This window comes from Aplidium turbinatum, chromosome 5, assembly GCF_918807975.1.
Source record: "Aplidium turbinatum chromosome 5, kaAplTurb1.1, whole genome shotgun sequence".
Classification (NCBI taxonomy): Eukaryota; Metazoa; Chordata; class Ascidiacea; order Aplousobranchia; family Polyclinidae; genus Aplidium; species Aplidium turbinatum.
Window position 1 is genome coordinate 20653889 of NC_137476.1, and position 21158 is coordinate 20675046.

Sequence of the window (21158 nt, forward strand, 5' to 3'; positions counted from 1 at the left end):
AGAAATGCATTCTTTGCACATCCGGAGAATATTCTGGTGGGACGACAGTGAAGAAATTTGCAGAATTGCTGTGAACAAAATATTGGCGATGAGAGAATGTTTACAGCAACATGGAGTCAACATTTCACCGAATGACAACTTTGAAGGAGGTGACCTGGAACAATCAGATGAGAAGACTGGTACAAATGTTAGTTCCAGTGTGTGTTGGTTTCTTGTTCCTAAAATCAACATCAAGGCGAAGGAGTATTACAAGCTTATCAATCTAAATGACCCTGGGATTTGTGAACCTCCACTGATCAAAGCTCTAAGTCGATCCACACTTGAGGAGATTTGAGATAGTCCATTGCGACTTCAGCATCCTTGCCACAATCAAAGAGTTGAACGGCACATTAAGTTGGTGACAGATGCATCATCCTCTGTAACAAGGTATGACAGTTTGATCAGATAGAAAATGAAATCTAGACGTCTGATGAAACGCTTTGACACAGAGAAACAATTGCTTCATGAACATTGAACAGGCATAGAATACTGAGCAGTGACCATACAGAGTTACTTATTGTTGCTGTACCTTTGAGTTTCATACAATTTGGGTAGAGAGGTAACTCTTTTAAACCATAAATAGACATAACTCAGCAACAACATTACATTTAACATTATAAAAAAACAAAAAGCGAACGCTTTTGGCCAGTCATACAGCCCTTTTCAAGCCTATATGAAAAATACATTTTAAAAGAAATGCTAAAGAATCATACAGTATCACAGCAAAAATATGGTCAAATCTAAACATTTGAGAAACTGCCTCGCTCACACAAATTGATAACTTAAAATTACACAGCACAACGGGTCAAGTATTTGAGAGGTAAAATTAATTAATTGTTCAGAAAATTTTCTTTTCGCTTTTTGTTTTTTATAATGTTAAATGTAGTGTTGTTGCTGAGTTTTATGGCTTTGAATTTCAGTTCATCAACATGCCTGAAGTGTCAAATGGCTGTGTTCTATATTCTTGACTGGGCTATACATTCATTTACAATGTTAGGTCAAGAAATTTGTTTAATTCCCACTCTCCTATTTCTAAAAGTGTTTTTTTTTGCATGCATTTCATCGACTCACAATGCTTGATTGCTTGATGCAATTGTTTAATACAAATATCAGTTTTCTTTTGATAAAACGTTTTCTGTTGCACTTAGGGTAAAAATTGCTCTTAGAGCAGATAGAAACATGTTGCTTCTGAATCTTTTAAGACCAATTTCAAGTTTCTAGCATGTACGATTGTAAAGTTATGCGGATTTCATGAAGTTTGACCTCGTCGTGACCCCTAGGGTCGGGTGGCACGGCCAATTAAAAGTGCCACACCCCAAAATCAATTTTAATGGTGATTTTGGGTCAAATGACATGTTTTTAGAACCCCTCTTTTTTGATTTGAGAGAAAAAAAATTTTTCACTCCACCCTATTGTACAGTCAGTTCGTACCCTGAAAAGATCGAGAGAAAAAATTAAAAAAGCCGAAGTCGCTGATCGCAGTTTAATAGCACAAAGCCGAAGTTGCTGATCGGAGTTACCCCAAACAATTTGAAACAAACTCGAGGGTTAGGGTTAGCGGAAACTGCGGAAAAATGTTTGCAAAAACTGCGATCAGCGAGGGTTAGAGCATAGATTACTCTATGGTTAGAGTTAGGGTAAGCGGAAACTGCGGTTAGCAGAAACTGCGGAAAAATGTTTGCGGAAACTGCGATCAGCGAGGGTTAGAGCATAGATTACTCTATAGTTAGGGTAAAGGTTAGCGGAAACTGCGGAAAAATGTTTGTGGAAACTGCGATCAGCGAGGGTTAGGGTTAGAGCATCGATTACTCTATGGTTAGAATTAGGGTAAGCGGAAGCTGCGGAAAAAATGTTTGCGGAAACTGCGATCAGCGGACTTCGGTTTTGAGCTATTTTTTCTCTCGATCTTTTCAGGGGAAAATTTTAAAATGATTGCGGAAACTGCAATCAGCAACTTCGGCTTTTTTTAATTTTTTCTTTCGATCTTTTCAAGGTACAAACTGACGGTCCGAACTGTTCATGGTACGAACTAGGTTGCATCCGAATTTAAATTGCTTCACATTGGGGCATAAACATTAAACAACTATAAAGAGTGTACTTTTACTTTGCACTTGCAGGCTGCAGCATGTTTCCATGTTTTGATAATGCTTGCATATAGCATTTTCAGGCATAATCTTTTGTGCTCACTGCTCAGTGCTCAGGTTATCTTTATTGCATTTGTGTCAATTCAGTCATGTGTACAATGGTAGCTATGAATTTACTACTTTTGATATGAAAAGTGAAGATGTTTTTATCAGAGTTATCATTACAAAGTTAATCGACTGTCCATGGACTGCACTACTCTGTGGTTTCAGTACGGTACAGTTTACCAATGTATTTAAAAACTGATCTAAAAACAACAAATTTCAAGCGTGAAACTGCCATACAAAACTACTACTGTATAATATATTGCAAAACAAATCAAGCTAACCGCAGCTTTACAGTATTTTTTTAAAGGTAGTTTTTGATGGGGTCTGCTACTATTCGGTGAGTCCGATTCGGTGAGTTCCTAACCCTAAAACGGCAATGATAATTAGGCTACGGTACCCAATAATTTTAAAAAAAAAATTGAAAAAATCACCGAATAGAGATCGGACTCACCAAATTGGACTCACCGAAATGGGCCATTCCGTTTTTGACGATGGGTTTTGGTCAATTTGCAGCGGCTTAAATATAACCAGCTTCACAGGCAAAATCCATTGTCATGCCATATTCCATATTTTAAAAACTAGAGTTGTTGAGTGAAATTTTGTATGCAGACGACCTGGTCTTGACAAGTAATAGTATGGAGGGACTGGAGAGAAAGTTTGAGAAATGGAAAGAAGCATTTGAAACCAAGGGTATGAAGGTGAATCTTGAAAAAACAAAAGTGATGGTGAGTGGAGCAGAAGGAACAGTTGTTGAGAGCAAAGTAGATCCCTGTGGAATATGTGGCAAGAGAGTGATGAGAAATTCAATGCAATGCAAGGAATGTGGAAAGTGGGTACATGCAAGATGTGCTAATGTCAAGAGAGCCGTAACAAGATTGGCGAAGTGTTTTGTTTGTGGGAAATGCAGTAAAGGAAGGAATGAAGTGGAAGGCCATGATGATGAGTTCTGCCATGGCATCGAAACAGTGACAGACTTCTGTTATCTGGGTGATCGGATCTTAGATGAAAGTGGTGGATGTGAAGCAGCGGTGACAACAAGGGCAAGATTGGGCTGGGCAAAGTTCAGGGAATGTGGGGAAATGTTGTATGGCAGAAAATTCTCACTAAGGATGAAAGGAAAAGTATATCGGAGCTGTGTGCGGCCTGCAATGCTATATGGTAGCGAGACATGGGTATTGAGAGAGAGTGAACTGGCAATCCTGAGAAGAACGGAAAGGTCAATGGTGAGAGCAATGTGTGGGGTGAAAACGAGAAGGGAAAAAAGGACTGAAGAATTGTTGGATATGCTAGAGATGAGAGAGACCATAGACCAAATGGCAAGGGCAAATGGAGTAAGATGGTATGGACATGTGATAAGGAGGGAGAAAGGAAGTTTTTTGAAGGACTGAAGGAGGAAGATGCAAGGGACAGGGTGAAATGGAGAAAAGGGATAAAAACAATTGCTGCACGGAAACAATCGGCCACCCCCACTAGTGGGGAACAAACCGACGATGGATTATGATGATGATGATGAGAGTTGACGAATTAAAATAATTAAAATTTTTGAATTTTTAAATATACCCCCAAGTTGATAGAGCAGCACGACATGTAGTTGCAGAAATGTAAGAGCATGACACTTATGACTTTAACCATTTAAATTCATGATGATTTTGCATTCCTTTGGCATGATGGCATACAGATAGTCAGTCCTCGAAATTAGCGGCGGCACTCGGCAATTGCCGTGGTAAATGCCGCCATAAACGTCATAATGGCCATTCTGCTACGGCAATAAAAATGCCCCCGCAAAATGAGCACTTAATTAGAACAAAACTTGTTCAAAATTTCTTCCTGTGTTATTTACTCGCAGCGGGAGTTTAATCAGCAGAAACATCGCACCAAGACCTCACCTCGGACTATTTTAGTTGCTGTGAACTGGGTTTTTTTTTTCGCTGACACTTTTCGGTCATTTGTCCGAAATGACTTGAGAAAATTCGGTCATTTTTTATTTATTTCGGTCATTTTTTCTGAGGAAAATATTTCCTTTCAAGTAGCTGATACAAACCAAAATTTGCACTTTCTGACTAGCTACAACATAGGCGCCAACTTTTTATGCTGTATTGATACATAAAACAATAGATGAACTAGCGATCGGCAGCAGGACAACATTTTTTGAATGCAAATTGCAACAGCTTCGCGATAAATAATCACTAGAACGAGTAGGATGCTACAACTCTACACCAGACAAAATCTGTCATGTTTACATTGATTTAACGTCTGCAGACATTGAATCAATGTAAAAATGACTGACTTTGCTGCCTGCGACATAGCAAAAATCTATCATTTTGTGTCGATTCAATGTCATCAGATGTTGAATGCACCCAAAAACAACATAATTTGCTACGTAGACGGAGAGTGCGTTTAGCTTTATGCGCTTGCAAACAGACTCGATGTCGCTTTCGAAAGTCGAAACCTCTGCAGTGAACTGTCGCGGCAGTGAACCACTCGCTGTGAAAATGAACTTAAAGTCTCGGCACGACGTAACCACCAACCAACGTAACAAGGGTTGGTACAAACCGCATTGCGCACATGCGGAATAATCAACGCAACAACGGACTCGCACAAACTGCATGGTGCACACACGACCGTTGCCATAGAAACCTGATCAAAGGCGGGAATATGTGCATATTTTGTTTCATCTGCAACACGAAAACAGGTCAGTCATAAAGTTGAAAGCAGGTCAGTCATACGTTGCGATATTGTAGTGAAAAGGGAGCTATAATCAAACGTCTCTCCGTAACTATTTTTCAAGGGCTGTTTACGGATGTCAGCAACTTCTAAATTTATTCAAGGTGACGTGCTGTTGAATTGATGTAAACGTGAATGATTTTACCTTCAACAGGTACATTTTCAAGCGTATAATCAAGTTAGTATCTGCATTCCATTTTCAAGACATTGTCATTCCATTTACAGTATACCTTTTACTTTTTAGTAAACCTTTTTGTCTCTTGTTTCATGGTAATAAATCTAATTCGTTGCTAAACTTTATGTTGTGCTTAGCTTAAAGAGTCGCAGTCCATCAACCGCTAGTTTACGCAGACGCATGGCATGTGTTTGCTTAACCGAAGTGGTCGAGTTTTGTTTATAATAATTAACGGTAGGTCGAACGTAGCGATAACTCCGAGTGTGGCAATAAAAGTAATCCTAGTGTGACGACATAATTATGTCATCCATCTGCGTGACATTTTGCTGAATTTACGTTGCTGCCAGGGTTGCCAACCTTTGAAAATATTTCCCGCCCAAACTGATCACTGAACCCGCCCAAAACCAGCCCAAACGCTTTTTTGACGTCATAATACAATTACATTTCCAAAATATTTTTGATAGACTTAATTCAATCATATATACTAATGTCTAACATATCTAGATCTTATAATTTACGCTGAAATTAGCATGTACCTGCAAAAAAAAACAATCAATGTGTAAAAATTGAGAGATAATTACAGTGCAAACAAAATAACAAATATGTAATTTTACTAAACACAGGTCAGCACAGCAGGCACAGTATGTCTAATTTTGACCAATTACACATTACCTACACGTTTATGATCATACATATTCACTCCAAACTTATCTAACAATTTCAGAGATTATTTTGCCCACTTTCTCATGGTAAACAATGCCTTGCTATGAACACAACAGCGTTAAGTAAAGCTTTGAGGGCCTACTGAACTTTTATGTGAACTTTCTTAATGAAAATAAAAAAATAATAAAACATTATTTTATGCATCTCACTAGCACAAAACAAACTTGCCTTCTTTCTGAGACCAATCTAATGGCTGACATGACAGCACTAGGGCAGCAACTTACAGCATTCTATACAACCTACCTCAACCTAACCACCACAGTACATTTGAATCTCGACTACATTCTCTCCTTTTGATAAGTTTTAGCAATCTCACGTTGTTTTGAGACACATTATTCAAACCAGCCCAAAAAACCGCAACCCGCAACCTTCAAAAAAATCCCGCAACTCAGGACGAAAACCAGCCCAATTGGGCGTGAAAACCGCAAGGTTGGCAACACTGGTTGCTGCTGATGAAACAAGCTTTCGCCCCCACGCCCCACGGCCAAAAAAATAGTTAGGCGCCTATGAGCTACAACATTAAGTTTCGCTGAGAAACGTTGTGGTGTTTTATCTGAGAAAACTTTCTTCAACGTTTATCAGCAAAACTCAACCGTGCAACACCCGAATTGACTATATATTTTTCGGACATTTTGACCGAATTGACTATATATTTTTCGGACATTTTGCTAAAAAATCGGTCAATGACCGATAAATGACCGAAAAAAAAACCCCAGGCTGTGAACACTCACGCAGTCTTCGAAAATATTATATTTTATAGCATATTTTTACTTGGCAAGAACTTTGCCGAGGCCAAACGGCAAAAGTTGAAATTGCGTCGGCAATTGCTCTGAACGTTTATTACGAAACAATTGTACCAAAACATGTGAAACGAGAAGGGAAAAGTATACTAGAGTAGTCTATCACGACCGCATCGTTTGATTTGTTGTGATGTAATAATACTTAAAGTAGCGATAAAGCGAGCAACGCAATACGCACGCTGTTAACGTTAATTCACGTAAAATAGCTCAGGGGAAAAGTGAGTTAATTTTGGGTTGATTCAATGTTCGAGTCCGCACAAATCAATTTACAATTTTCCCGGCGGGTTATATTGTGCACCCAGACAGCAAAACCATCATTTCTACATCGATTCAACGTCTACAGACGCAAAATCAATGCAAAAATAACGAATTATGCTGCCTGGGTAACAACAATGCCCAATAAGAAATTTACGTTTGTTTTTCGACATCTAGCGACGTTGAACCATCATAAAATAACGTTAATTGCTCAAACAGGTACTGGTAACAAATTAATAGCTCCCTGCGAGAAGATTGGCTCGATTTATGTTTATCCTGACATAATTTCGGCACAATTGGGATACTGCGTGCGAGCAACACAAAGCCTGTTGGATAAAGAACTAGTCGGATATCATATATAAATCGGAATCATCAGATGCTGTATCGGAGGATGAGGTTGTCGCGTCGTCACTGGAATACTTGAAGACGCAAAACTGCCCGTTCGTGAACGCGCAATGCCATATGATCGGAAGCATTATTTTACTGCTGAAGAACCATTTATCCAATTTTGTTCTACTTTTTTAACTTGACCCCTTAGCTTTTCTAATTCCGATTTGTTTCCGTCATAAAGTTCTTTATAAATTTTGTAAAATACCACACTAACTTTTTCCTTCTGTTCCCTCTGTTTGATAACCTATAGCAGGTAAATTCTACTTTTCAACTGTATCCTTCACCATGATTTATATTTGCAACGACACCGGTAAACAGTAAGCATTCGATGTAACAATAACTTTTTCGTAACAATTAAGCCAGTATTTACAAGGTTGCAAACTTTTTACAGTTTACAAGAGCATTGTCAGCGCGTAAAATAGCTTGCGTGATGCTCTCCGCTACCGCCGTATGAAACACGAAGAATAAACGATTAAAATTTCGTTTGTTTAAACTTTAAAGCATACGGCAATTGCCGCCGCAATCCAAGGTTTGCTGATTTGGCGACGGCAATGTTTTTGCCGTCGTAGATGGAAGCTAATTTCGAGGGCTGGATAGTGGCATTCAGGTTGAAGTCATTTAAATTGCATTGTAAAGTTATGTAGTGGTTGGACCACCCTTCAGTTGGTATATAATATTTTGTTTTATTCAGTGATGGCAACCTTCTAAGAATGTTATATTCAAGTATGGTGTATAATCTTATGTAGGACATTTTTGTAGAATGCCTCTTGTGTACTCTGTTGGACTGAATCCAGTTGGAAATTCAGTTACGATGACAACTATTAGTGGAGTAGCAAATTCCACAACCACTTTCACATCCTTAAATTCTTCTCATATCAACAGTAGTTCTACTACATTGGTTCGACAAGAAAATGCTAACACTGCAACCACAAAATATATCCAGTTGCAACCAGTTAGATCTGGTCTGACCACTGGTGCAATGCAAGTTACTTCGCAAATATCAACTGGAGTTCCAGTTCAAAGAATGGCTAATTCAACAACATCACCTTCAACTGTACAACGGCCAGTCAATGTTCCACCTGGTAAGTCGATTTTGCTACTGTTACAATTGAGCAGTAAAACTTGGAAATAGGATGTGTTATACAATGAAATTTATACATGATTATTGAAGTGGCTAGTGTAAGCAATGTAAGCATATATATATACTCTTTCCTGGAAAGTTTGTAAATTTGTTGTCTAGGTTGCATTTAAAACTTTTTTATGCAACAATATGTCCTTAAAAACAAGTTTTTAGAAAGAAGATTTTTTATTATGTTATGCATGACTGATGTATTTCGAGCAGTTAATGTAAATTCAACAGACCAAGAATGATTTGGACAACAAACATCACAAAATGGACAAAATTAACTTATGAATAGTACTGTGCAGTACGCACAGCTCATGGTCGAGAACAATGGCGCATTGTATCCAACCCTCCATACGAGGATGTAACAAAATGATGATGAATGTAAATTAAAATAATATTGTTGCTTGTAATTATGACAGTTAGCAATGTGTTTGTGTAGCACTATATCCATCCCAAACATGCATGATTTTAAGTTTTTTATATTGCTTATGCTGACTATTTTACTGCAGCTGAATTCTTTCACTACCGAGAAACATTTAGATTTATACTAGTGTGTTGAATCTTAGTTTCACAGAATGTCTTTTTTATTTTAGTACTCAATGAGCCGCATGTCATCTTATGAGTCACTGAATGTAATTCAGCTTCTATGCTTTAGGTATGGTACTCACAAAGACCACCAACGGTCAGTTTGTTCTGGTTAATGGAACTCAGGCTTCCAACAGCACAACTCAGCAATCCCAAGGATCTACACAGGTCTTCATATGTTTTTCTTTTCTGATGTACCGCACAGTACATAGCTGCACACTAAATATAGAAGTTATTAGTTCAAGTCTGTCATTACAAGGCACCTGCTACTGATCAAAGTAGTAGTTGGAAATCTTTACTTTTGAAGCACAGTATATTTTGGTTTCTGACGATCGCATGCAAATGTTTTCAGCTGGAGCTAATAATTTTTTTATCTGGGAGATTTTCAAAACTATGTATTAAATTAAAGGCAAAAATATATTGCAGGACCATAAGATCTTGTTTTTTTTGTGTGTTCTGTGTGTATTTAATAATATTTTGTATTTTTCTTCAGCTAACAGATTTAACCCACCATACCTTAGTTTTGTTTTTTATGACTACATTTGCAAGTAATGTTTACATTTGATTTTATTAGAAACTGTTTTCATTTTCTTAGACTATTGTTGCACCAACCACACGCATTGTAACAACCACTGCTGTGACCACCCCACTTTCAGTAACCACAGTTGGGAGGCCTGTGTCTGTTGTATCATCTGTGAGTGAAATAATCCATTGTTGTTGACTGACAAAATTTTTTTTTTTTAATTACCGGTACTTAATAAATATAAATCGTAATCTTCAGCATGTTTGCAAAACATTGGGATTTTTGAAATTTGTTGACTCTTTATTTCACGTTTTCTTGTGTTATGTTTATTCGCTTATGCTCTTGCCACTGTACAAGGATGGACTAACTTTGCTGACACTGTAATTTTTAATTGACATCTTTCTTTTGGCACCATATCTAGCATTATACTATCAACTTTATTGTAAACAATTTATTCAATGTGCTGTTGGGCTGAAAGAAATCAATGTGATACAATTGGTAAAAGTAGAAACTGTTCAGCATTTGTAGGCATCTTATCTTGTTCGTTACTTAGTCGGTTTGACCATGCTCAATTGCGTAAGTTCATAACATGGAAGAAATTGTTGTTTTAAAACTTTCTTTCACCCAAGGTACAAAGCTTATAACTGTACATTGGTGTACATGATAATTACACAATTTACAATCAAAAAATTCTTGATGTACAGGGTGACACAAAAAAAACGTTCATCACCTAAACTTGAATAACTTTTGAAATAATTAATCAATTATTTTTATTTTTCAGATTTACCAATAAAAATTAATGTTCTAAAAGTTTAGAAAATTTCAACATCGAGATGCCATGGACTACTGAACAAAAGACATTTATAGTTGAGGCCTATTTTCGGCTGAATACTATCCTCGCGGCTCAACTGCAATTCAATAAACGGTTTGGATGTCATGAATTTCCTGCCCACACAATGATCTACAGATGGGTCAACAAGTTCCAAACCCATGGGACTGTTAATAATCTCAATCGTAAAGATAGTAACAGACAATCACACTGTGGAAGTCCGACATCATCAAGGACACCACAGAACGTTGATGCAGTTCGAGACTCTGTTGTTCGCAGCCCACTCAAGTCTGTGCGTCGACGAAGTCAGGAGCTTGGAATGAACCGGGAGTCTGTGCGGAGAATTTTGATCGCAGATCTCAACCTCTATCCTTACAGGATACAGATTAAACAAAAACTTACACCTGCCGACATAAGGAAACGAGTGATCATGTGCCAGTGGTTTTGCGACAAGATTGACGCTGACAAGACAGACTTCTTTGACAATGTCTGGTTTTCGAATGAGGCACATTTTCTGCTGTCAGGTCATGTGAACTCTAAGAACAACATTTTCTGGGGTAGCAAACCCCCTCAGTACTGTCTGCAAAGGCCATTACACTCTGTAAAGTGCACTGGATGGGTCGCCATCGCCAAACATGGCATTATTGGACCATTCTGGTTCGAGGACGACAACGAGCGGTCTGTGACAATCAACACCGAGCGATATGTTCAGGTGCTTGGCAAATTCTGGACAGCACTTGGTCGACGAAGAGGAGTCGTCAGGGACCTCCAGTGGTTCCAGCAGGATGGTGCCACCCCCCACACTTCAAACGAATCATTGGCATAGCTACAGCAGCGTTTTCCTGACCGACTGATCAGCAGCAGGTGTGACCAGGAGTGGCCGCCGTATTCACCGGACTTGAACACCCCAGATTTTTATCTGTGGGGCTACCTTAAGGATAGGGTGTATGGCAACAACCCCCAGACTATTCCTGATCTAAAGGCAGCAATTACAGCAACAATAAAAGCAATCCCAAGGGAAGAATGTGGGAGGGTTATTGAGAACTTTGCCCGCCGGATCCAAATGTGCTTGCAGCAACGGGGAGCTCATTTAGAGCACATTTTTTGAGCGCCAGTTAAACAAAGAGTTTTTGTGGTATAGACTTGAAACTTCGGAGATGTTTTATACATATACTTGACCTAATGTAGCTGAATTTTTGTTTTAATCTAAATAAAATTTTTTAAATGTTATTCGATTTTTACTGATGAACGTTTTTTTGTGTCACTCTGTAAAACTGGGTTTTTCAATAGCATCACAGTATCGTTCTTGCAGTGAATACAGAGTGATATTTTCTATCAAGTTAGTTAGTATGACTTTTTACCACTTTGATTCACATAAAATTAACTTTGCAGATCGCCACAGTTGCTAAGCCAGCAGAAACTAAACCTGCCGCAACCACTGCGACTCCAATCTCTCTTTCTCAAGTAAGATTACACGTCACGTCTTGCACAGATTTGGGTGGCAACACGGAAGTGTTGGATAAATAAGACTTATAACAAGAATGTATTAACGTTTCAGCTGCAGTAGAGAGGCATTATTCTTGGACTTGGTGTTGGTGATCATTCCTGCAAGATCCTGGTCGGAAAGCATTAAAAAATTGTCTTTGTCAGATAGTGTTCTGACGAGGGTTTAAAGTGTTTTTGTGCATGCTTACTTAACTTTTACTACAGTTTTTGACTGTATGTTTCAGGAAGATATGGTGGATGTGCACAAATGTAGAAATTTTTTGACAACGCTGATTAAACTGGCCTCTGGTGGGGGTCAACCACAGGTGACATGCCAATGCAACAGATTCTTTTATAATGTATGGTGTATTGTTGCTATTGTTGGCTCTGAGCAAGGTAATAGATCTCGTCATATTGTAATATCCTGTAGTGTATTAGTATTATATATATATGTGTTTTGTTAAAGCAATTGTGAAGTTAGAGCTTCGGTAGAGAGTTTCTCTTGTTGAACCATACGCATACGAAGCCGAATAACGTGATCAAGTTTAACATCTTCAAGTTTATTACATATAGAAACACAAAACTATGCAACAAATTAAGTATCGAACGTTTTCGACATCACTAGATGTCCTTTTCAGGATGTCCTCTTCCTGAAGAGGACATCTAGTGATGTCGAAAACGTTCGATACTTAATTTGTTGCGTAGTTTTGTGTTTCTATATGTAATAAACTTGAAGATGTTTAACTTGATTACGTTACTCGACTTCGTATGCCTAAAATAGTTCAATCATAAAGTTATTTTATGAGGATATTATATTAAATAAATTATATTCTTTCTGCATGTAGTCGTAGAGAATTTTTTCACGCCATTTCTCTAAATGTCTCAAAAATTGGCAGGAAACCGTGCAGAATGTAAAAGCTCTTGTACAAAATCTGATAGATGACAAAATATCTCCCGAAGACTTCACAAAGCGGCTTCAAGCTGAGCTGAAATCTTCTCCACAACCTTATCTGGTGCCGTTTTTGCAGGTATCTTTAACTGTTTCATATCATATTTGTTGGAATGATAGCTAAACGTCAGAAGAAACAGAAGTTTTGTGTGATTTGAAACTTCTGAGACTAGCGCTTCTAACAATTGACTGAATTTTGTGTGCTTGGATTCTATTTGTTAATTATGTGTACATGCAAAGCAAACGGCTCATGCTTTTGTTAAACAAGCCCTTTAGATAAATGTTGTGCAAATTTTCTTCCAGCGGAGTTTGCCACTATTACGATTAACCATGTTACAACAAAATCAAAGCGGTCAGTCAAATCCAGCAGCTGTGAGGGTAGCTCAGGCTGCCGTAAGAGCAGATTCCCAGAAAGCGCCCGCTTCTCCAGGAATACAAGGAAAGATGGCTGCGAAAACGAGCAAATCAACTGTCAAGGCATTTCGAGTGAGTTCTGTGTAATCACCATTTTACTTTTTCGTGATTTGCTGACGAATCTTGCTCATTCGCCTAGTTAAAACTCATGTTTCTCAAAGCCTTTTTAATTATGAATTACAATATCATAATACATCACAATCTACTGTGTATGACGTAATAAATTTACGAGTACCAGAGCTCTCAAACATTGCAGATAGTAAGTATGGTTCATGGTGTCCGGACAAGTACTACAACACAGCACAACTTTGGCTGGTGTGGGACCAAAGGAGGCATATTTTTGTTTTGTTTCTGGAAGAAATGTTAAACACTCTTTTTGTAACAAACGTATTTATCAGCCTCCAAATTGAAAGCTTGTAAGTTTTTGCAATATCACCGTCAGTTCAACGAAAAGGTTTCATCGCATAATTAACAAATTACTGGCCGATTGCTTAGTGAATTTTTTTTGTACAGTAAAACTGAGAATAAAAACGTCAACAACTAAGCTCTCGACTGGTTTGTTGTTTAGGATTCGATTTTGTGCAGTAACATGTGATCATGAATGTGAAAAAACGAACTATACAAACAAATAAATCTATATATATTGTCCTTCAGCCTGTTGTGTTGGTTGCGTGCTATATACTGTTGTAGTCTATTGAATACTTTACGGAATGTTAAGATCATGTATTTAAAAAGACTGCAAGGTTTGTACACCACATGGGTTGCCACTTGCCTCGACTTGTTTGCATTTGCTCAACCATTCAGCTGCTTTCTTGCTTTTTGTATGTCTGCTTCTTTAAACGTTCATTACTTATTGAAGAGCAATGTTCCTGAGATCCGACTTCCTCGAGTAACATCCACCGGACCTCCTTTGAAGCATCCTTCTCTTCAAACTCCTCCTCCAGAGCAACCACATGCTCCATTTCAGCAGCCTGCACAGGCCATTTCAATTGGAGGAGTACGCCCATCTGGTCCGTCCACGGTGAGGCAGACTTACAGCATGCCTCAACAAAGAGGTCAACGATGGAATGCAGGAGGAAGTGGTGGTGGAAGTTTATATAAGTAAGTCTCCTCCTAATTGTGACTGACGTCAAAGTCCGAAATTGTTAGCAGCACATGGAGTAAATCTGACTCCAAGTGAACCTATTTTGGCATTGTGATGTTGCATTTGTCGGTTGCAATTGCTAATTTTCAGCCAAACATTTTTAAATCAACAAGTTGGCCATCCACTTTCTTCAATACACACCATGAAAGCGGAGGCGCTGGTATTGCGTTTACACGAGTTATTATGAAAGCTAGATACCAGAGTATACCGGCACTTGAATCTGTGAGATATATACTGTTTTACTCCTTTTATTTATGTTCTCTTGAGTGCAATTGGTAATGGTTTTGCAGAGATGATGACGATATAAACGACGTGGCATCTATGGCTGGCGTCAACCTCTCGGAAGAGAGCGCACGTATCCTAGCAACCAATTCCGAGCTGGTGGGCACGCAGACCAGGTCGTGTTCAGACATGCAGGTTCTAAACACGTCCGTACTCCAACGACGGATGTCGGAAATCGGTGAGAGCCACGTTTCTATTTTAAAGTTTTGTTCTGTGTCAGGAACATACATTAATCACAATTTGAAATAATGTATGTTTCACTGTGTCTCTTACCTTCAACGACCCTGCAGTATATAACTTCGTAAGTTTTATTTTGTGTGTTATTCGATCTGAGGATGCGCATTGTCATGGTGCGTAAAACGTCAGTGAAGCAATCAAGCAACTTGTATTTTCCCCTTTGCTTTTACTTTCGCATTCATCAGATGAACGTTGCAACTATTACTAGAAAAGATAACAATCCTGACATTAACAAACATCCAAACGCGTCAGAATGTCTTGATCTCTATTTCTAATGAGGTTGATGATTGATAAGTTTTTATATGTCAAAATGCTGACCTCCTACGTCGCATCACAGCCGCAAGAAATCCGCAGATCCAACACATTCACGCCGATGCTGTTAAGTTCCTTTCATGTGCGGCTGAGACCAGGTTAAAGAACATCATTGGAAAGCTATCTGCTGTTGTTTGCCACCGCATGGTCAACTACAAGGTAAGTGCACAATGGTAGCTAGGTCAACGTTGTCCGATAAACCAATGCAAAAAAGAATTTTTGCAAACTTGGAGCAATGTTGTTTAATCAATATTTGGTGTTGATTAAGGATATGTTTCGATATCTGCATCTAGTTGTTTTGAATTTGTGGAAACTTAAGTTACAATTGGCTCAAAAATACTCTTACTAGCTCAACATGCGTTCTAAACTTTGTAACTTGTGAAATCCACCCAATAAGTTCCATGTGGTGTGCTTACAACCAGGGCTGTGGAGTCGGAAGGATTTTGGCGTATCCGGACTCGGTCAGTTATAAACCAAAGAGTCGGAGTCGTATATATTTCGCCCGATTCCACAGCTCTGTTGGGCTGTGGTCAGTTTTGTCGTAGCACAGTGTTCGCGTCCTTATACTCTATAAGAGTGAACAATTACGAGTTGCACAAAAAGAATATTTCCTTAATAAATCTGCTTAACTTCACAATGTATAATAGATATTAGCTTACTAGCTTGATGCTGCGAGTTCGCTGTGGTAATAGCGAATTGCACCACAGCGAACTCGCAGCATCAGGCTAAGTAAGCTACGATCATGCTGCTAAAAGCGAAACTCAATCTATTGCAAATCTATTTAATATGTTACAATCTGATCATTGCGTCACTTTATCAGGAGGAAGATCATTATAAAGCGGTGAGTGACGTGAAGACACAGCTCAAGTTCCTTCAGGAGCTTGATCAGATAGAAAAGAAGAAGCACGATGAAGCGGAACGCGATATCCTGATGCGAGCCATGAAGGTGACAAGTTAAGGCCTCTCTATTGTCATCCAAAGATGACTACTGCAAGAGTCATGCCATGATTTTATGGCATCTCACTTGAAATCATGTTATTTTTTTTCTGACACATTTTCATCGTGAAAAACTTTCATGGTAGAAAACAAAATTGTATTTTAAAACGTTTTTTTTTTTCAAATAAAATTCAAACGGATTTCTTTCTTGGCAATGTTAGCGGTACCACGTGATACTCTCAGGAGAATTTATTGTTGCAACATCTGTCCAATGATCCGTTGTTTGTCTTTCAGAGTCGCTCAAAGAATGACAACCCGGAACACTTGAGGCTGAAGGAGAGAGCGAAGGAGATGCAGCAGCAGGAACTCGAGAAGTTGCAGATTCGAAATGCCGACGAAACCGCTCGGAACGCCATTGGTCCCCGAAAGAAGAAGTCAAGACTTGATTCGCCTCACTCGTCTACAGGGTTACTAGAGGTCAGTGAGTGGACTCACTCCATCGAGCACCCAATTTGCCAGACTTTGTTACAAATAATAACTTTTTCATTTATTTATTTATTTGCATCAGACAAGAATGACCAATGACAATACATCCGCTCATACATCTCTTGGTCAACCTTTAAAATTATGTATGTTTTGCATTTTGTTCTCTTGCCTTCAACAGCACTGCAGTATATCACTGCGTTAACTTTATTTTGTGTGTTATTCGCTCTGAGGATGCGCATTATCATGGTGCGCGAAACGTCAGTGAAGCATTAAATCAACTTGTGTGTCTTTGCTTTTACTTTCACTTCCGTCAGATAAACGTTGCAACTAATGCTAGAAACGATAATTATCCTGATGAACGACCAAACGTTTCAGTATTCATGTTTATCATCAGTTACCGTATAAATATGTTGCAGAATCAAGGAGGTGCAACCTCAAGAAGTGTGGTGAGTCTACATTTTGATATTATAATAAATTACATCATGTTTATGAAATGCTACATCAAATGTCAAGCGACAATGCTGCCAGATGCAACGCAAATTGGCGAAGTTTTTCAATAAAGTTGTCAAACTGTCTTGAGTTTTATTAATGCCATTTTTATGAAATTTTTGATTCTTTGTTAACTCTATTTATCCGTACAGTAAATGCACAGTAATCGATGTATGGATGCATGGCTAATTGGTTATTAATGATAAGTTCAAAAGACACATATCAGTTTATCAATCTTTCGGTGACTGAATATTATAAGATGGAAACTGAATCTTGCCTTTTGAACATGCTGGTCGCTGGTTTGTTGTACTTACTGCTATTTGACGTCATCAGACCCGGTCAAGGACGAAGCGGGTGAATCTGCGCGACTTGGTGTTTGTCATGGAGCACGAGCGTGAAACCTGCAAGTCCACTCCGCTGTACAAGTCCTACCTCAAGTGAGAATCTTCTCGCAACGACCTTCTCGTCACGTGATACGTTGGCGCGAAGCTGAACACTGCCCGCCTAGAGGGAAATCCCCTCTCGTCACGCGACGACGCGTGTCCTCGGACGTTACGCTCAGTTTTACGTTATACGTACGTGATCACGTGAGCAAACGATGGAACGTTCTGGCCAAGCGCAGAGGAGCCACGGTACAGGAGAGGAGCTGCGATGAACACATACGCCTTCACTCGAGGCTACAGAAACACTTCCTCCTCGGTTTATTCGCTGACTTCAAAGCGCCACGTGTTTCCATCACCATGGCAAAGTCATCTTTAAACAATTAAACTTCCATTTTCATGTGTACACTCCACACCTCGTTAATTTAAATCCTTGAACAAATTTTAATATCTCTGGTTCAACTTTAACTTAGTATAGACATTAAAGAAAAGTTTTTATGTATACCTTTAGCATTTTATTGCCAGTCTTTTTTTTCTATTATTCTATTTACATAGAGAAAGAATTTTCTGGCAAACTTTCTGCGAAACTTTATCACAGCACTTGACACCTCCAGCTCAGTTTTGATGCGAAATGATAAATATATTTTTGTGTCAGTGATGGAATTAGGCAATGCGATACTGTCGAACATTCTCCCCCACAGCTGATCGATGTACAAACGTTCGACTAAAGTCTATTTCGTTAGAGCAACTTCCTTATGATGACGTCATCAATCACTTATTCCTGGCGTTGTTCACTCACACGGCCGACGAGTAAAAGCATTATTGCTCTCCCAGCCTACAAACCAGTTCCTTGCATTGATTCAACGTCTGCTGACGCTTTTGGAAAATGGGAAGATCAACTCATTACCCAGACAACAAAATTCCTCACTTTTACATTGATTCAACGTCTGCTGACACGTTAAATCATTGAAAAATTAAAGATTCTGTTGTTTGGCCAGGAACCACAGTATAAACAGCGCTTCATAGTCACAATAAACTGTTGTCTCCGTGCATTGTGAGGTAAACATTGCACGTTGAGAGCAAAGTGGGGTGAAACTTTACTTGTACCCCGCGGGAACGATTTGTTGTTTGAACTCACCCTATTTTTTTTTTCGTTTTTTTTGTAGTGTGGAAACTAGGGGGCTGCGGCATCATCAAATTATTCTGTCTATCATTTATCACTACGTTGATACGACGTTTTGTGAACGTCCAACTCTTCTCTGCAGGATGTCCCCAGCTACAAATCAGATTTGATTTGCTGGTTGGGATCTGCGAGAGGACATTTGTGTTTTTCAGGTAACTTTATGCTTTATCATTGCATAGAACGGTTTGCCGATTAGGTTTGGTAACATTTTATTTAGTTTACGTCGTTCCAACATCTTGTAATTGAAAGTCTACATATCTCGAACGCGTTTTAATTCCTTTATTGACTTCTACAAGATTTGTCATGCGGACCTCAACCGTATTCGCTTTTTTATTGCGTCATATTTTTTTATTTTGTTTGTGGAACTGCTTGTCGTGGTAAGCGATTCACCAACAATGGTTAAGATGGTAAACCATTAGACATGAACATTGAACATAGAAGCATGAGCTGTAAGGGAAAAAGTGTGGGTTTCGAAAACAGGAATTTAAAATTTCTTTCCTGTTCTATAGTTATGTGTAATGGTTTACCAGTTAAAATAATTGAGTGAATTTAACAAATTTCTTTAATACGTGTCCACCGCAGCAACGGGTGAGTAGCAAGCAACTCTTGAAATTTTTTGCAGCATCTAGTGTCTCATATGATTTTGATGCCATGCTCAAAGAGTTTCAATCTGTTGTCAAAGCATCCCCATCGAGCATCAGCAAGGGTTTCTCCGACATGTCCGCTTGCAAACCTGAACTGCGACCGCCGTGTCTAAACACCGATAATATGATAATTGTGTTCAAAAACTACTGGGATAATTAAAATGGTTAGTTTCGTACACTGGTCTGCTGCTATATTCCAATGGGCTCGAGACAATTAATGGCCGCGTAGCAACTGACAGATCGTCGGGCCACCCGGCATGCGACAACTCAGCAAGTTCATTTCAGCTACTGCCAAGTCAGCAAATAAGATTTACGTGCTCACGTCGGACTTGCTTGGTCATCGCTTGTCAAACTCATTTTTCTGACTTGCGACATTTCAAGTTCCGGCTTGCTCAGTTTCATCATTTTCCAACTTCAGCCACTTGCTAAAATGTTGCTTGCTCAGTTGACAACTGCTGACTTGTATTAGACTCAACGAAGATGAGTTTTCTTTGGTGTATCATTAAATCGTAGTCGTATCAATTATGAAAATCTGTTACTGAGGTTGATGAAGGGTGCAAATGCTCTCAAGGATGTTAACAGCTACTTTGCCCTCATAAGCCAATAATTGCCGTACGACATTTATGTTTATATGACTTCGATGATGGCTTGTATTTGATTTTCTAAAAATTGCCTGTTACGGCAGTCACTCTAGATGGGGATAAACTGAAAGTGGTTGAAACGTTCTGCTACCTGGGAAATGTCCTGAGTGTGGCTATGAAAGAGTGCAAGCATCTACAATGATTGACAATGCTAAGAGCTGATTGAAAAAAATCAAGGAAGTATCGGGGATTTTGTGGGGAAGAGTTCCTAGAAAAATGAAAAGCCATTTCATAAAACATGCGTAAGAAGTGCAATGTGCTACGGAGCTGAAGGATGGGCCATAAGAATTGAAGATTTAAACAGGTTGAAAACAACAGAAATGAGAATGATGTGTAAAAAAAACCGAAGGAAAGAATTAGAAATGAAAGTATTCTAGAGATGAAACAAATAGAAAGCATCAGTGAGTTTCTTAGAAACACCGTTTGCGATGGTATTGGCATGTAGAATCCGCCCCGATAGCTCAGTGGTTACACGCCCGGCTCAAAATCACACGGCGCTGGTTCGAATCCGGGTGTGCGCTTGAGCAACGCATTCTCAGTACTGCTCTCCATTCAGCGGCACCTAGTGAATGGAATAATTCCCCGGCAACAATCGGAAAACTTCACTCTGTCAATCTCGGTAACAGGCCCTGTGTCAAGAGCCTCTACAAGTATGCGGAACTACCAGGAATAACCAATCAAGGCTTTGTCAGTCCGAGGATAAAGATTCAAAATCATACAACTAGAACGTATGTCTGATGGCAAAAAATATTTCTGTCCAGGGGAAGACCAAAAAAGATACCGTAGCTGGAGTTGGTACGAGATGACATCAGTGCAAGAAACCTAGACAGAATCAATTCTAACAATAGGAAAACACGGCAAAAGAGTTGTAGCCTACTCTGCCCGACCCTTTCTAGTTGGGACAAATGCCAGGTCTCCTACGAGCAGGGACAAACGGATGATGATTACGACTGTTTCCAAGCTATGATATCAATGCTTCTCAACCTGTTGCACACTGATTAAACGACTTCCCGTTTCTTGCTCATTTGAGAATTTTTACACTTCCATATTTCTATCGGTTTTTGTCAAAAGCTCGTACTCGTTGCCTCCCGCAGGACAACCTTACGAACTTTTGTGTGAAGCGACAGCACAATTAATTTCTGTAGCTTTGGTCAAAACTGATGAAACGTAAGTCGAAACGTATCAAACTATTTTCTATTCCATAACCAGCAGCATATT

At 39.0% G+C, this 21158-nt stretch overlaps 1 protein-coding gene across 2 annotated transcripts; it reads left to right on the forward strand.

Annotated features, from left to right (window-relative positions):
* The first annotated feature begins 7992 nt into the window (after window positions 1-7992).
* On the forward strand, window positions 7993-20024 carry LOC145769939 (transcription initiation factor TFIID subunit 4-like). Of its 2 annotated transcripts, XM_082581489.1 has the most exons (14): window positions 7993-8377; window positions 9077-9174; window positions 9602-9700; window positions 11751-11822; window positions 12089-12169; window positions 12740-12871; window positions 13096-13278; window positions 14066-14307; window positions 14641-14810; window positions 15207-15340; window positions 16002-16127; window positions 16412-16594; window positions 17020-17049; window positions 17426-20024. In XM_082581489.1, the coding sequence occupies exons 1-14, from the start codon at window positions 8056-8058 to the stop codon at window positions 17531-17533; spliced, it is 1980 nt and encodes a 659-aa protein (XP_082437615.1). In that variant the 5' UTR covers window positions 7993-8055; the 3' UTR covers window positions 17534-20024. The 2 variants fall into 2 exon arrangements, with proteins under 2 accessions (XP_082437615.1, XP_082437616.1); XM_082581490.1 differs by lacking the exon at window positions 9602-9700.
* Window positions 20025-21158: the final 1134 nt, after the last annotated feature.

Coding starts and splice junctions, on each gene's coding strand:
- LOC145769939 (XM_082581489.1), top strand. CDS start 8,056: ATGCCTCTTGTGTACTCTGTTGGACTGAATCCAGTTGGAAATTCAGTT. Junction 9,701..11,750: donor CTGTGTCTGTTGTATCATCT/GTGAGTGAAATA, acceptor TTAACTTTGCAG/ATCGCCACAGTTGCTAAGCC. Junction 17,050..17,425: donor GTGCAACCTCAAGAAGTGTG/GTGAGTCTACAT, acceptor TGACGTCATCAG/ACCCGGTCAAGGACGAAGCG.